The sequence below is a fragment of the Tamandua tetradactyla genome, chromosome 10 (genome assembly GCF_023851605.1).
Source record: "Tamandua tetradactyla isolate mTamTet1 chromosome 10, mTamTet1.pri, whole genome shotgun sequence".
Classification (NCBI taxonomy): Eukaryota; Metazoa; Chordata; class Mammalia; order Pilosa; family Myrmecophagidae; genus Tamandua; species Tamandua tetradactyla.
Genome location: NC_135336.1, coordinates 19,283,485 through 19,300,265, shown reverse-complemented (window position 1 = coordinate 19,300,265; position 16,781 = coordinate 19,283,485). Strand labels below are relative to the sequence as shown.

At 37.3% G+C, this 16,781-nt stretch overlaps 1 protein-coding gene and 1 pseudogene across 1 annotated transcript in view; both read right to left on the bottom strand.

Moving 5' to 3' along the window:
* Window positions 1-5,527: 5,527 nt before the first annotated feature.
* LOC143647828 (large ribosomal subunit protein uL18m pseudogene) lies at window positions 5,528-6,537 on the bottom strand (annotated as a pseudogene).
* Window positions 6,538-13,636: 7,099 nt separating this feature from the next.
* SNX4 (sorting nexin 4) overlaps window positions 13,637-16,781 on the bottom strand; it is a 123,758-nt gene continuing 120,613 nt past the window's right edge. The window contains exon 14 of the mRNA XM_077118073.1: window positions 13,637-15,011. Coding sequence (XP_076974188.1) covers window positions 14,964-15,011 — 48 coding nt within the window. The 3' untranslated portion in view covers window positions 13,637-14,963. The remainder of the gene's footprint in view (window positions 15,012-16,781) is intronic.

The window sequence follows — 16,781 nt, the reverse complement described above, 5'->3', positions numbered from 1 at the left end:
ATTCAGTTTTTTTGAGGAACTGCCAAATTGCCTTCCACAGTGGTTGCACCATTTGACATTCCCACCAACAGTGGATAAGTATGCCTCTTTCTCCGCATCCTCCCAGCACTTGTCATTTTCTGTTTTGTTGATAATGGCCATTCTGGTGGGTGTGAGATGATATCTCATTGTGGTTTTGATTTGCATTTCTCTAATGGCCAGGGACATTGAGCATCTCTTCATGTGCCTTTTGGCCATTTGTATTTCCTCTTCTGATAGGTGTCTGTTCAAGTCTTTTTCCCATTTTGTAATTGGGTTGGCTGTCTTTTTGTTGTTGAGTTGGACAATCTCTTTATAAATTCTGGATACTAGACCTTTATCTGATATGTCGTTTCCAAATATTGTCTCCCATTGTGTAGGCTGTCTTTCTACTTTCTTGATGAAGTTCTTTGATGCACAAAAGTGTTTAATTTTGAGGAGCTCCCATTTCTTTCTTTCTTTCTTCAGTGCTCTTCCTTTAGGTTTAAGGTTCATAAAACCGCCTCTAATTGTAAGTTTCATAAGATATCTCCCTACATTTTCCTCTAACTATTTTATGGTCTTAGACCTAATGTTTAGATCTTTGATCCATTTTGAGTTAACTTTTGTATAGGGTGTGAGATACGGGTCTTCTTTCATTCTTCTGCATATGGATATCCAGTTCTCTAGGCACCATTTATTGAAGAGACTGTTCTGTCCCAGGTGAGTTGGCTTGACTGCCTTATCAAAGATCAAATGTCCATAGATGAGAGGGTCTATATCTGAGCACTCTATTCGATTCCATTGGTCGATATATCTATCTTTATGCCAATACCATGCTGTTTTGACCACTGTGGCTTCATAATATGCCTTAAAGTCTGGCAGCATGAGACATCCAGCTTCGTTTTTTTTCCTCAGGATACTTTTAGCAATTCGGGGCACCCTGCCCTTCCAGATAAATTTGCTTATTGGTTTTTCTATTTCTGAAAAATAAGTTGTTGGGATTTTGATTGGTATTGCATTGAATCTGTAAATCAATTTAGGTAGGATTGACATCTTAACTATATTTAGTCTTCCAGTCCATGAACACGGTATGCCCTTCCATCTATTTAGGTCTTCTGTGATTTCTTTTAACAGTTTTTTGTAGTTTTCTTTGTATAGGTTTTTTGTCTCTTTAGTTAAATTTATTCCTAGGTATTTTATTCTTTTAGTTGCAATTGTAAATGGGATTCGTTTCTTGATTTCCCCCTCAGCTTGTTCATTACTAGTGTATAGAAATGCTACAGATTTTTGAATGTTGATCTTGTAACCTGCTACTCTGCTGTACTCATTTATTAGCTCTAGTAGTTTTGTTGTGGATTTTTCTGGGTTTTCGACATATAGTATCATATCGTCTGCAAACAGTGATAGTTTTACTTCTTCCTTTCCAATTTTGATGCCTTGTATTTCTTTTTCTTGTCTAATTGCTCTGGCTAGAACCTCCAACACGATGTTGAATAATAGTGGTGATAATGGACATCCTTGTCTTGTTCCTGATCTTAGGGGGAAAGTTTTCAATTTTTCCCCATTGAGGATGATATTAGCTGTGGGTTTTTCATATATTCCCTCTATCATTTTAAGGAAGTTCCCTTGTATTCCTATCCTTTGAAGTGTTTTCAACAGGAAAGGATGTTGAATCTTGTCAAATGCCTTCTCTGCATCAATTGAGATGATCATGTGATTTTTCTGCTTTGATTTGTTGATATGGTGTATTACATTAATTGATTTTCTTATGTTGAACCATCCTTGCATACCTGGGATGAATCCTACTTGGTCATGATGTATAATTCTTTTAATGTGTTGTTGGATTTGATTTGCGAGAATTTTATTGAGGATTTTTGCATCTATATTCATTAGAGAGATTGGTCTGTAGTTTTCTTTTCTTGTAATATCTTTGCCTGGTTTTGGTATGATGGTGATGTTGGCTTCATAGAATGAATTAGGTAGCTTTCCCTCCACTTCGATTTTTTTGAAGAGTTTGAGGAGAGTTGGTACTAATTCTTTCTGGAACGTTTGGTAGAATTCACATGTGAAGCCGTCTGGTCCTGGACTTTTCTTTTTGGGAAGCTTTTGAATGACTGATTCAATTTCTTTACCTGTGATTGTTTGTTGAGGTAATCTATTTCTTCTTGAGTCAAAGTTGGTTGTTTTTGTCTTTCCGTCCATTTCATCTAAATTGTTGTATTTATTAGTGTAAAGTTGTTCATAGTATCCTGTTATTACCTCCTTTATTTCTGTGAGGTCAGTGGTTATGTCTCCTCTTCCATTTCTGATCTTATTTATTTGCATCCTCTCTCTTCTTCTTTTTATGAATCTTGCTAAAGGCCCATCAATCTTATTGATTTTCTCATAGAACCAACTTCTGGTCTTATTGATTTTCTCTATTGTTTTCATGTCTTCAATTTCATTTATTTCTGCTCTAATCTTTGTTATTTCTTTCCTTTTGCTTGCTTTGGGATTAGTTTGCTGTTCTTTCTCCAGTTCTTCCAAGTGGACAGTTAATTTCTGCATTTTTGCCTTTTCTTCTTTTCTGTATAGGCATTTAGGGCAATAAATTTCCCTCCTAGCACTGCCTTTGCTGCGTCCCATAGGTTTTGATATGTTGTGTTTTCATTTTCATTCGCCTCGAGGTATTTACTAATTTCTCTTGCAATTTCTTCTTTGACCCACTCGTTGTTTAAGAGTGTGTTGTTGAACCTCCATGTATTTGTGAATTTTCTGGCACTCCATCTATTATTGATTTTCAACTTCATTCCCTTATGATCCGAGAAAGTGTTGTGTATGATTTCAATCTTTTTAAATTTGTTAAGACTTGCTTTGTGACCCAGCATATGGTCTATCTTTGAGAATGATCCATGAGCACTTGAGAAAAAGGTGTATCCTGCTGTTGTGGGATGTAATGTCCTATAAATGTCTGTTAAGTCTAGCTCATTTATAATAATATTCAGATTCTCTATTTTTTTATTGATCCTCTGTCCAGACGTTCTGTCCATTGATGAGAGTGGTGAATTGAAGTCTCCAACTATTATGGTATATATGTCTATTTCCCTTTTCAGTGTTTGCAGTGTATTCCTCACGTATTTTGGGGAATTATGGTTCAGTGCGTAAATATTTATGATTGTTATGTCTTCTTGTTTAATTGTTCCTTTTATTAGTAGATAGTGTGCTTCTTTGTCTCTTTTAACTGTTTTACATTTGAAGTCTAATTTGTTGGATATTAGTATAGCTACTCCTGCTCTCTTCTGGTTGTTATTTGCATGAAATATCTTTTCCCAACCTTTCACTTTCAACCTATGTTTATCTTTGGGTCTAAGATGTGTTTCCTGTAGACAGCATATAGAAGGATCCTGTTTTTTAATCCATTCTGCCAGTCTATGTCTTTTGATTGGGGAATTCAGTCCATTAACATTTAGTGTTATTACTGTTCGGATAATATTTTCCCCTACCATTTTGCCTTTTGTATTATATATATCCTATCTGATTTTCCTTCTTTCTACACTCTTCTCCATACCTCTCTCTTCTGTCTTTTCGTATCTGACTCTAGTGCTCCCTTTAGCATTTCTTGCAGAGCTGGTCTCTTGGTCACAAATTCTCTCAGTGACTTTTTGTCTGAGAATGTTTTAATTTCTCCCTCATTTTTGAAGGACAGTTTTGCTGGATATAGGAGTCTTGGTTGGCAGTTTTTCTCTTTTAGTAATTTAAATATATCATCCCATTGTCTTCTAGCTTCCATGGTTTCTGCTGGGAAATCTACACATAGTCTTATTGGGTTTCCCTTGTATGTGATGGATTGTTTTTCTCTTGCTGTTTTCAAGATCCTCTCTTTCTCTTTGACCTCTGACATTCTAACTAGTAAGTGTCTTGGAGAACGCCTATTTGGGTCTATTCTCTTTGGGGTGCGCTGCACTTCTTCGATCTGTAATTTTAGGTCTTTCATAAGAGTTGGGAAATTTTCAGTGATAATTTCTTCCATTAGTTTTTCTCCTCCTTTTCCCTTCTCTTCTCCTTCTGGGACACCCACAACACGTATATTTATGCGCTTCATATTGTCATTCAGTTCCCTGATCCCCTGTTCCAATTTTTCCATCCTTTTCCCTATAGTTTCTCTTTCTTTTTGGAATTCAGATGTTCCATCCTCCAATTCACTAATTCTAGCTTCTGTCTCTTTAAATCTACCATTGTAGGTATCCATTGTTTTTTCCAGCTTTTCTACTTTGTCCTTCACTCCCATAAGTTCTGTGATTTGTTTTTTCAGTTTTTCTATTTCTTCTTTTTGTTCAGCCCATGTCTTCTTCATGTCCTCCCTCAATTTATTGATTTGGTTTTTGAAGAGGTTTTCCATTTCTGTTCGTATATTCAGCATTAGTTGTCTCAGCTCCTGTATCTCATTTGAACTGTTGGTTTGTTCCTTTGACTGGGCCATATTTTCAATTTCTTAGAGTGATCCATTATCTTCTGCTGGCATCTGGGCATTTAATCAGATTTCCCTGGGTGTAAGACCCTGCAGGTTGAAAGATTTTTCTGTGAAATCTCTGGGCTCTGTTTTTCTTATCCTGCCCAGTAGGTGGTGCTCGTGGCGCTCATCTGTCTGCGGGTCCCACCAGTAAAAGATGCTGTGGCTCCTTTAACTTCGCTGTGCGGGTGGGGTCGCCAGTCGAAGTGGCTTGGGGTAGTGCAATCCGAATCTCCCAGCCGGTCCGGGGATCCACGCGCGGGGAGGGTCGCCGACCTCCGCAGCTTGGGGGAACGCCTGTCCAAATTTCCCAGCCGGCCCGGAGCGCCAAGCATAGCGGGGAGGCGCCAGCCGCCGTGGCTTGGGGAAGTGTCTATCCACCGTTCCCAGCCAGACCGGGAAGCCACGTGTTTGGAAGGGACCCCAATCGCCGTTCTCCATGGCTTGGGGATCTCCGATCCAATTCCCCCAGCTGGTCCAGAGGGCCATGCGTTGGCAGTGTGTGCCAGCCACTGCAGCTTGAGGGGACTGCCTGTCCAATTCTCCCAGCCAGCCCGGGAAGGAGGGAGGGAGGGACTCTGGCCGCCTGCCGCCCCGGCCTGGGGAAGCCCACGCCCCTCAGTGATCTCACCGGAGCGGGTTCTTCCAGCCAGTTAGCTGTTCCAGAATGGGGTACGCTGTCTTCTTGGTCTCTGTCGTGGCTCCGGGAGCTGTTCTGAATCGTTTCTACTTCTCTAGTAGCTGTTCTGGAGGAGGAACTAAGACCCGCGTGCCTTACTAAGCCACCATCTTCTCTGGAAGACAATAGTGTATTTTTTATTGAGGTGAAATTCATATAAAATTAGCTATCTAAAAGTTAGTACTTCAGTGATATTTAGTATATTCACTGTGCTGTGCAATCACCACTTCTATGTATTTCCAAAATATTTTTATTACCCAAAACTAAAGCACCATACCCATTAAGCAGTTAATCCTCATTCTTGGCTCTCCCATCCCCTGGCAACCACCAATCAATTTGTTTCTGAGTATTTACCTATTCTGTATATTTCATGTAAATGGAGTTATACAATGTGTGACCTTTTGTGTCTGGCTTTTTTTCATTTGGCATGTCTTCAAACTTCATCAACATTTTAGTATGCATCAATACTTCATTTCTTTTTATGGCTGAATAAAATCCCACTGTATACTATAATTTATCTATTCATTCACTCATGGCTAGTAATTGATTTTTTTTAACAATAGGTCTTTATTTTAAATTTGTAAACAACTGGTTTGGCTTTTGAAAGCTAATTATACTTGGTGACTACTGTACTCAAATGTATTCCTCAGGTCCAAGAAAGGGGCCCTTGATTAAGACAACAATAACACAAAGGGGGATGGACACATGGCCTTTACTACAAACAATATTCCACCATTACCATATTGTCATAAAATGTCCAAGCTGGTGGTTCTTACAGATGCCCTCTTTTGATGAATGTAATGGCTGAAAGTTTTATAGATGTTCAAAACAATATTTCTTTTTATTCATAGATTCAATGAGGTTCCTGTAGTACACCACCACCTCTGTCTTTGCAGTAGTTTCTTTGAGTCTGAGGTTGCCTCCCAAGGAGTTGGCTGGTAGACTATGAAGTTGACCCCTGCCTCTAAGCATCTCTGCCAGCACTCTTCCTATATTCTCACAAGCCACCACATTTCTGGTCTTACAAAGATGCTATTTTATAGCCCATTCACAAGTGGATACTGAAACTACAACCTGGCCATTTTGATGCTCAACAAATGCTTCAATATCATGTTGCGTCCTTATAGCGCGTAACCTGTGCCAGAACTCATGGGAGAGCCACACTGTCTGCCAACCCTGCTCTTTCCTGGCTACAGCTCAGAGCTCCAGATTCCGGGTTCCGGTTGGTGAATTCTGGGGCAACAGCTTCATTTTCCAGAGGGTCCACTTCAGGATTCCCCACTGGTTTGGGACCAGTTGAGAGGGTTATGAACACAAACATGGGGTTTCTGCAAACTGACAACTCCCAGGGCAGCGAGCCAATCACCATAACCAGGGGACCCTGCTAACTGATTTCTTTTTTTAAATTTTTTATTAATTAAAAAAAATTACAAGAAAGAATCACAAACATCCCAACACATGCTTATTCTGCTCTACACATACACTCAGCAATTCACAATATCTTCACATAGTTGCATATTCATCATGATCATTTCCCAGAACATTTGCATCAATTCAGAAAAATAAAGACAACAGAAAAAAAATTACATACCATACCCCTTACCCCTCCCTTTCATTGATCACTAGCATTTCAAACTAAATTTTTAACATTTGTTCCCCCTATTATTTATTTTTATTCCATATGTTCTACTCATCTGTCGACAAGGTAGATAAAAGGAGCATCAGACACAAGGTTTTCACAATCAGACAGTCACATTCTGAAAGCTGTATCATTATACAATCATCATCAAGAAACATGGCTACTGGAACACAGCTCTACATTTTCAGGCAGTTCCCTCCAGCCTCTCCATTATATCTTGGATAACAAGGTGATATCTACTTAATGCATAAGAATAACCTCCAGGATAACCTCTCAACTCTGGAATCTCTCAGCCATTGACATTTTGTCTCATTTCACTCTTCCCCCTTTTGGTTGAGAAGGTTTTCTCAATCCCTTGATGCTGGGTCTCAGCTCATTCTAGAGTTTTTCTCAATTCCTTGATGCTGAATCTCAGCTCATTCTGGGATTTCTGTCCCACGTTGCCAGGAAGGTCCACACCCCTGGGAGTCATGTCCCATGTAGACCAGGGGAGGGTGGTGAGTTTGCTTGCTGTGTTGGCTGGAGAGAGAGGCCACATCTGAGCCACAAAAGAGGTTCTCTTGGGGGTGACTCCTGGGCCTAATTTTAAGTAGGCCTGACCTATCCCCTGCAGGGTTAAGTTTCATATGAACAAACCCCAAGACTTTTGTCTCAGCCTATAGCTTTCGTTGTCCACACTGCTTGTGAGAATATCAAGAATTCAACTTGGGGAAGCTGCGTTTTCCCCCGTTCTCACCATTCCCCGAAGGGGACTTTGCAAATTTCCACTCACTGATCAAATCACTCTGGGATTCATCAGGGCATCACCTGGACAAACCAACAAAATCTCATGTTCTATACAAAGTTCCATGTACTTAAGGTGTTCAACCAACTACCTATATAAGTTATATTAGGAGATGCACTAGTCAAAATATAAATTTGTACCAAATAAACATTTTTTGCTTTAGTCTCATACATAAGTTGAAATTTTAAAATATTAATTATCATTTGTTTTCAGCACACTGCAGTAATGACATTCTTTTGTTCTTCCTTATGCAAAAACATTTTTAAAATTTGTACATTTAGTCACTATCATTATACACTGTAGGCATCCCAAGATTATACCATCTCAATCTTTATTGTCTATTTTTCTTTGTGATTTCATTTATGCCCCCAGCCCTCCTCCATCATTCTCACATGCAGCTTCATTCAGTGTTTTAACATAATTTTATTACAGTTAGGTAATATTGTGCTGTCCATTTCTGAGTTTTTATATTCAGTCCTTTTGCACAATCTGTATCCCTTCAGCTCCAATTACCCAATATCTTACCCTATTTCTATCTCCCGATGGTCTCTGTTACCAACGAAATATTCCAAGATTTATTCACTAATGTCAGTTCATATCAGTGAAATCATACAGTATTTGTCCTTTTGTTTCTGGCTAATCACACTCAGCATAATGTCCTTAAGGTCCATTCATGTTGTTACATACTTCATAACTTCATTCTGACTTACAATTTCATAATATTCCATCTTATGTATATGCCACAGTTTGTTTAGCCAACCGTCTGTTGATGGACATTTTGGCTGTTTCCATCTCTTGGTAATTGCAAATAATGCTGCTATAAACATTGGTGTGCAAATGTCCGTTTGTGTCCTTGTCCTCATGTCCTTTGAGTAGAGACAGCATATAGATGAATTCTGTTTTTTAATCCATTCAGCCAGACTATGTCTTTTGATTGGAGAGTTTAATCCATTAACATTCAGTGTTATTACTGCATGGCTAGTACTTTCTTCTACTATTTTGCCTTCTGGATTTTATATATCGTATCTAATTTTCCTTCTTTTTACCTTTACTCATAGTCTTCCTTTCTACACTCTTGTCCACATCTCTCTCTTCTGTCTTCATATCTGTCTCTAGTGCTCCCTTTAGTATTTCTTGCAGAGCTAGTCTCTTGGTCACAAATTCTCAGTGATTTTTTTTGTTTGAAAATGTTTTAATTTTTCCCTCCCTTTTGAAGGACAATTTGCTGGATATAGAATTCTTGGTTGGCAGTTTTTCTCTTTTAATAATTTAAATATATCATCCCACTGTCTTCTCGCCTCCATGGTTTCTGCTGAGAGATCTATGCATTGGGCTTCCCTTGTACATGATGGATTGCTTTTCTCTTGCTGCTTTCAAGATTTTTTCTCTTTGACCTGTGACATTCTGATTAGTAAATATCTTGGAGTAAGTCTATTTGGATCTATTATCTTTGGGGTACGCTGCACTTCTTGGATTTGTAATTTTAAGTCATTCATAAGAGTTGGGAAATTTTTAGTAATAATTTCCTCCATTAGTTTTTCTCCTCTTTTTCCCTTCTCTTCTCCTTATGGGGTACCCACAACATGTATATTCATGTGCTTCATATTGTCTTTCAATTCCCTGAGTCCCTGATCATATTTTTCCATTTTTCCCCCTATATTTTCTTTTTCTTGCTGGATTTCAGATGTTCTGTCTTCCAGTTCACTAATCCTATATTCTGTCTCTTGAAATCTACCATTGTATGTTTCCATTGTTTTTTTTTCATCTCTTCTACTTTGCCTTTCATTCCCATAAGGCAAGGTATTTGTTTTTCAGACTTTCAATTTCTTCTTTTTGTTCATGCCTTGCCTTCTTTATATCCTCCCTCAATTCATTGATTTGGTTTTTGATGAGGTTTTCCATGTCTGTTCGAATATTCTGAATTAATTGTTTCAGCTCCTGTATGTCATTTGAATTGTTGGTTTTTTCCTTTGACTGGGCCATGTCTTCTATTTTCCTAGTGTGATCTGTTATTTTTTGCTGGCATCTAGGCATTTAATTACCTTAATAAGTTTATTCTGGAGATTGCTTTCACTTCTTTTACCTAGGGTTTTCTTGCTGGTTGAATTTGTTGTCTGTCTGTTCTTTGACATTCCGTTCAGCTTTATCTGGACCTCTAGCTTAAGTTTTGTTTAACAGAGGAGAATTTTTCAGTTCGTTTTCTTGCTTTTTGCCCTGCTTGTATGGTGTCTTTTCCCCCCACCCTTAGGAGGGTCTACTTAGGTATTATAGACCCCAGCCGGATTTTCCCAGACCAAACTGGCCTTCTATCAGGAGGAAAGAGTCACCTGCGTCAGTTTTCCCTGAGAGTGAGACCCAGCAGGTTGAAAGAGTTTCCTGTGAAGTCTCTGGACTCTGTTTTTCTTATCCTGCCCAGTATGTGGTGCTTGTCTGCCTACAGGTCCCACCAGCATAAGATGCAGGTCCTGCGTAAGATGCTGCATAAGATCATGCAGTACCTTTAACTTTGGCAGACTCTCCCTGCTGGGGGCATGGTGGAGACAGAGGAGAGGTTGTAGGCTGTTTTTAATGGCTTCGAATTTCCAAGCCCTGGTGTCTAAATTCCTTGAAGGAGGGATTCCACCTGAGTTGGACTTCACCCCTCCCCTGGGGAAGGCACAGCTTCCAGACAAGCCCTCAAATGAGCTTGTTTCTGCCTATGCCTGGGGTAGTTGCAGCCTGAGAAGTCCTGCCACTGATTCCAATGGCAGTTAAGACTTTGTAGAAACACAGCCACAAAAACCTGTTCCCCCACCCCCACCCCACCCCCCGTCAGCCTTGCCCCCTTGGCCCTTGGTGCTGGGGCAAAAATGAGCAACCTCTGCTTTGACCAGGTTCACCTGAGCTGGGGGCCTATTATTAGTAATCAGAATTTGTTAATTCCACAATTGGCGTTTGGTTGGGCTCAGTCCCTGGTGCTGGTAAAGTCTCTTTCCTTTCCCCTCTGGGAAGCAGCCTGTGGGGGAGGGGCACCTGCCACCGCAGCTTTGGGAGTTCTCGGTTCTGCGGGGGCTCACAGCTGGTCCAGCTGGTCCAGACTGGGGTACGCTGTGTGTCCAGTAACTGATGTGGCCCCAGAAGCTGTTCTGTACTGTTTCTGGTTATTTAGTAGTTGTTCTGGAGGATGAACTAAAATGTGCACATTGTTAAGCTGCCATCTTGACCTGGAAGCCTAATTGATTTTTTTTTCTTTACATGGGCAGGCACTGGGAATCGAACCCGGATCCTCTGGCATGGCAGGTGAGCATTCTTGCCTACTGAGCCACCGTGGCCCGCCCCTAATTGATCTTTAATGTTAAACCAATCTTGCACCCTGAGACACACTCTGTATGATCACGATGTAGTAGTATCTTTCTTACATATTGGTGAATTTAACTAGCTAAGGGCTTAATAATTTTTATATCTATGTTCTTGATGTATATTGATATGTCATAGCTTTTCCTTGAAATGTCTTTGTCCAGTTTTTGTATTGTGGTACTACTAGCCTTCTAAAAAGATTTAGAAAGGAAGTGTTCCCTTCTCCTCTATTATTTAAAAAGTTTATGGGGAGTTAGAGCTTTTTCTTCCTTACATGTTTGACAGAAATCACCAGTGAAGCATCTGGGCTAGGGAGTTTTCTTTGCAGGAAGACTTTCGATAATAAATTAAATGTCTTTGATAAATGATTATTCAGATTTTCATTTAATCTTGTATCACTTTTACTAAACTCTTTTTCAAAGAATTTGTCAATTTATTATACTTTTGATATCTGATGGACTTGTAATAACATCCCCTAGTTCAGTCCCTGTAGGGAAAATTTATTTTTCTTCCTCTCCCAGTTTTGCAAATGGTTTATTATTAATCTTATCAAAGAACCACCTTTTGACTTTAACTCTATTGTTTGTTATTGATAGCATTGGTTTTTGTTCTTACCTTTATTATTTCCTTTCTTCTACATATTCTGGAATTTTCTCCCTATCTTCTTTTTTTTGGCATGGGCAGGCACTGGGAATCAAACCCAAATCTCCGGCATGGCAGGCAAGAACTCTGCCTACTGAGCCACTGTGGCACGCCCTCCCTGTCTTCTTAAAGGGAAAACTAAGTCTATCTTCCTTTCAAATATATAAATCTATATAATTTAGGGCAATTACAATTCTACTAATTTGGCTTTTTATTATTTTCTCTAGATTACCCACCTCAAAAGAAATCACTAGCTCCTTTTTAGGGAAAATTTTTTGGGAGATTAAATGCTACCTGGTTAGGTGAGTATGATATGAATCTAAAGAATGATTATAAAGATATAAAAAGTCCAGCACTGCTGTTTCATAACTCTTGAATTTTTATTCCACTCCAAGCTGGGTACCTGTATTTATTCTAAAGATACTTGAATTTTAAGAACCCTCAGTTCCTGTTCTGGAAGCTATGTTGTAATTACCAATGATTCTATTCATACACACTCATGTTCTTGAATGCAAAGGCAGGTTTAACTGTGACTTCAGTTAATCCTAATGCTTTGACTATCCTTTTAAACTTTATGCTATATCACCTGCATCACTAGTATATTGTCAAGATGAAATTTTCCTCTGCTACTATTTATATTAATTTAATGTCATTTTTTTCAGTTATTGCTTATATACTCTCCCTGTAGTTATCTTTTGTGAACTAAACTCCCCCTCCATTTATAAATAATTCATTTTGATTTCTGATTTTTAAATACTGAAATGGCTTATTGAACACAGGTTAAGTGTTTCTCTTAAAGGAATGAGTGCACTATTAAATGAAACTTCTGTTTTTTTAAAGACCAAAGCTATACTCTTAAATTTCTATTGTTACTCATTGATATCTGTTGGTGTCAAATTTTCAAAATCTATCCTATTCAAAATTTGCCTATTTAAATATTCATATAACAGAGCATGTATTTGTATATTTTAGATAAAATAATACATGTTTTTTTAATTCATCATTTAAAACATAGGTAACAATGGCCTTCTCAAAAGATGTTCTAGTAGGAAAAAACCTAATACATTTTACAATTAGTCCAAGGTTAGATTCACGAAAGGGACAGGCTTTGAATTTCTTTATTTTTTGGGAGGGTGCGTGGTCCAGGAATTGAACCCGGGTCTCCCACATGGAAGGTGGGCATTGTAACTACTAAACTACCCATGCACCTGAAAGTTTTGAATTTTAAAAGCCAAGTTGAGAGGTATTTTATTCCATTAGTCAAAAGATGATACAATTCAAACATGCTACAAACATAGATGAACCTTAATGACATTACGTTGTATGAAATAAGCCAGACACAAAAGAAAACCCAATTATATGAAATACCTAGAATACGCAAATTCACAGAGACATGTGGCGGAAGTGGGGCAGTGGCAGGTAGGCAAGGCTTAAGGGGTGCACAGTTTCTATCTGGAGTGATGGAAAAGTTTTGGTATTGGATGGTAGTGAGGGTAACAAACACTGTGAATGTGACTGATGACACTGAAGAGTACTTAATTGGGAATGGTTGAGATGGGAAATTTTAGGTTGTATTTATGTTTCCACATTTACAAAGAAAGATAAACCAGAGAGAATTACATAAATCAAAACATAAGCATGGATGCAGGCTAATAATGGAGGAGAAAAGGGTCCTGGGACATATGAAAAAATTGTAATTGTTTATATATCTATGTTAAATTTCTTGAACCTGGTAACTACTTAACATGATTATATAAATGGAATCTTTTTTCTTACAAAATATACACGGAAGTATTAAGTATTAAGAGCATAACATATGCTAACCTAAACCTACCCTCAAATTTTTAGAAGATAGATAGGAAGATTAGATGCATAGATAAATGACAGGTGGAAGGAAGGGTGGATGGAAGACAAAAAAGCACTAATGTGGCAAAATGTTAAAAGCTGGTATACCTGAGTGGGGGAATATCGGAGTTCTATATAATTTTTGTAATTTTCTTCTAAGTCTAAAATTATTTCAAAATAAAAAGTATAAAAAAAAAAGTGGTACAATTAAAGGGAATGAGATGTATATCCATACAGATGACTTTTGCTTCTACCAGTTTTATTTTTAATAAAACCCCAGTAAAATTTAAAAATCAGATCTTACTTTTTAAAAACAATACTTTGACGCAAGACAAATTTAATTAAACACACACAAAAAAACCATAACATGGCATGTATAATTTCTCACAGAGCATCACATACTAATATGTATGGATCATCTCACTAAAATAACAAAACTTATATGAAAATCAGCACGCTACTTCATTTATTTATTGTATAAGTTTGGCAAACAGCACAAAAATCCAGCAACATTTAAAATGTAAAAAATTCAAATGCTAAACAGTCATTTTTTTACATAATTAGAACGATGAGTACACATTTAAGATTTCTGCAAAGCTAGCAAAATGAGGGTGCTTGGCTTCTGAACATATACCATGAAAACACACACAAAAAACAATATAATTTATCTTTACAGAAATTACAGCCAAGCAATAGAAAAGGAGGTTAATAATGAATATACTAATACATACTGTTTACTACATATATCTTATACATTGAAATGCTACATCTCGTACCCTGAAATGCCATGTGTAGAGAGCCAAGCAGAGTAAATTTAGGCTCATCACTGAGGTTAAGAATTATTTTGGAGGAATTTGATTCTTATATGTAATATATTCAAAATTTTCTATATAGCAATTCCTAAATTATAACAATGTATTCCACTACATAACTGAGAAGCTGAGTCTTTGTTGGCAGTATAAAATTTTTGACCAGTATCAAAATTCTGGCAAAACACAAATTGAAGGCATTTTATTGTATGCAAATGTTACAGAGGGCATCAATGAATGTGGGAGAAAATCTTAGATTTCACATTAAGTTTATGCTGAGCGTTGTCAAACCAAACGGCTCAACTATAAGGCAAGAAAAAATACACCTCTATAACAGATTAGTGGGCCTTACCAGGAAAGACAGGAATTACATCTTAGGAAAAAAATTCCCTGTATTATAGATCTGAAACAAATGGTGTTGAAACAAGCATCTAGAAATTACCTAGCATCTTGACATTTAGTCATTGGTTCAGAAGTCTGACAATCTGTTGGTAAATATCATTAAATTAACTTTTTGAAATCAGCACCAGTCCCCAAAACCTCAATTATAGTATTTAATCTTCATTAAAATATATCCTTTTTGTGCTGTATTAACACAACTACAATCAGGTTTAAAGAAAGTTGAATTTACTCAACTTAATATATTTTTGTGTATACTGGGTAGCAACTTAAATTTCTTTTATTTACTTGTGCTTCTGTTTTGGGGTACTTTTGATTGAAGAGAAATTCATTTCACAGGATTACATCTTGCTAAAACATTCCTTAGCATTGGTCCAAACTTGAATACCCTGAAAACAAAAGGAACTTTAAAATGTGATTCTTAAAGGATTCTAAAAACCCAAGTACCTGGCTTACTAGTATAGTAAGTTTTGCTTTATGTAATAAGAAGTCCAGCAAATGCGACACTATTTCTGATAATGGTTAAAATATGTTTATGTCTAATGCTTCTGAAAAAAAGTAAGAGGCTATCTTCAAAATGGAGATTCTTCTATTTGGAAAAATGAGTTTTCAAAGTTTGTATCATAGCCTTATTGACTCATATCCCATACTGATATCATTTCTAGTGTAAACCAAACAAGTTTTCAGATAGTTTCTGTATGTAATAGTTAAAACAACTTCATTTATTAATCTAAAAATTAAATTGAGTTATTTAATACTTAAGAATCAAAGCGTGTCAGTATTTATTAAACCTTGAAGAATCTTTTTAGTTTTCTTTTCTTGCTAACAAATAAATTAAAAATAAAACAAAACAAAACAAAAAACTGAATCCTCTATGATGTGTCAGTCTGGCTGAAAAAGGTAGCATAAACTGGACTATTATTCAGTTGTTAGAAAGGATAAGATAGATGTTATGTACTATCATAGTGAGATGTTCATGATATATCAATATATCTGTGACGGTCAAGTTTGTGTGTCAACTTGGCCAGGTGACAGTGCCCAGTTGTTTGGTCAAGCAAGCACTGGCTTATCTGTTGCTGTGAGGACATTTCATGGACTTAAATCACAAGCATGTTGGCTGCATCCATGGCTGATTACATCTGCAATCAGCTAAAGGCAGTGTCTTCTGCAATGAGTAGTGCTTAATCTAATCACCACAAGGCTTTTAAGGAGGATTCAGAAGACACAATCCTTCTTTTCTGCTTCAGCCAGCCAGTCTTTCCTGGGGAGTTGTTGAGGATCTTCACTGGAGTTGCCAGCTCATGGCCTGTCCTACAGATCTTGGACTCTTACATCACCATGGTTGTATGAGACACATTTATAAAATCTCTTATTTATAGATATTTTCTGTTGGATCTGTTTCTCTAGAGAACCCTAGCTAATATAATATCCAATAGTATGCCTCAAAACGCTTATTTATTTAGAGATTAAATATCTAGCACTCTCAACCGTCCTAAAGGGGAAAAAAGGCCTTTGAACCATCATATAAAAGATTCTGTATTTTACTTTGAAAAATAAGTGAATGGTGATCACAAAGAACTGATTAAATGAATCTTCTACAGGAAAAATGAAAAGCAACTCCAAAAACATTTGTTATCTGATCTCTCAGACATCTAGAGATTTAAAAAGGCAGATGAGAAAGAATGTAAATGTCAAGTACCTCAACAGCATGCAAGGACTGGAAGCTGACAGGATGACAGCAGAAACACTACCAAACTCAAAACTTTTGGCCTTTGCAGACTTAACATTTATGATTTTAATTTCCTTAAGTGACCCAAAAAATCCATAACATGAAATAATTTATAATTTCACTAATATGAATTTATCTCTACGATGAGAAGCCCTCTAAGGTAGTGAGCCTGGTACTTACACCTGAAAATATCTTTGTTCTCTATTGCTAGTGTTGGTGATAAAAATGAAAAGGTCTACGCAAGTGTTGGTTCTTAGGCAAAAAATAAAACTTTTAGGCAAATTAATGACTAAGGTGTATATATGTGTTAAGATGAGTGAGTTTTTTCCCCTATAAAAGTCTTCAGAAATATGGGGATTCTTTTTACTATATGTTTTACTGAGATAAAGCATATGGATAAAACACTCGACAAATTGTGAAATGTTACACA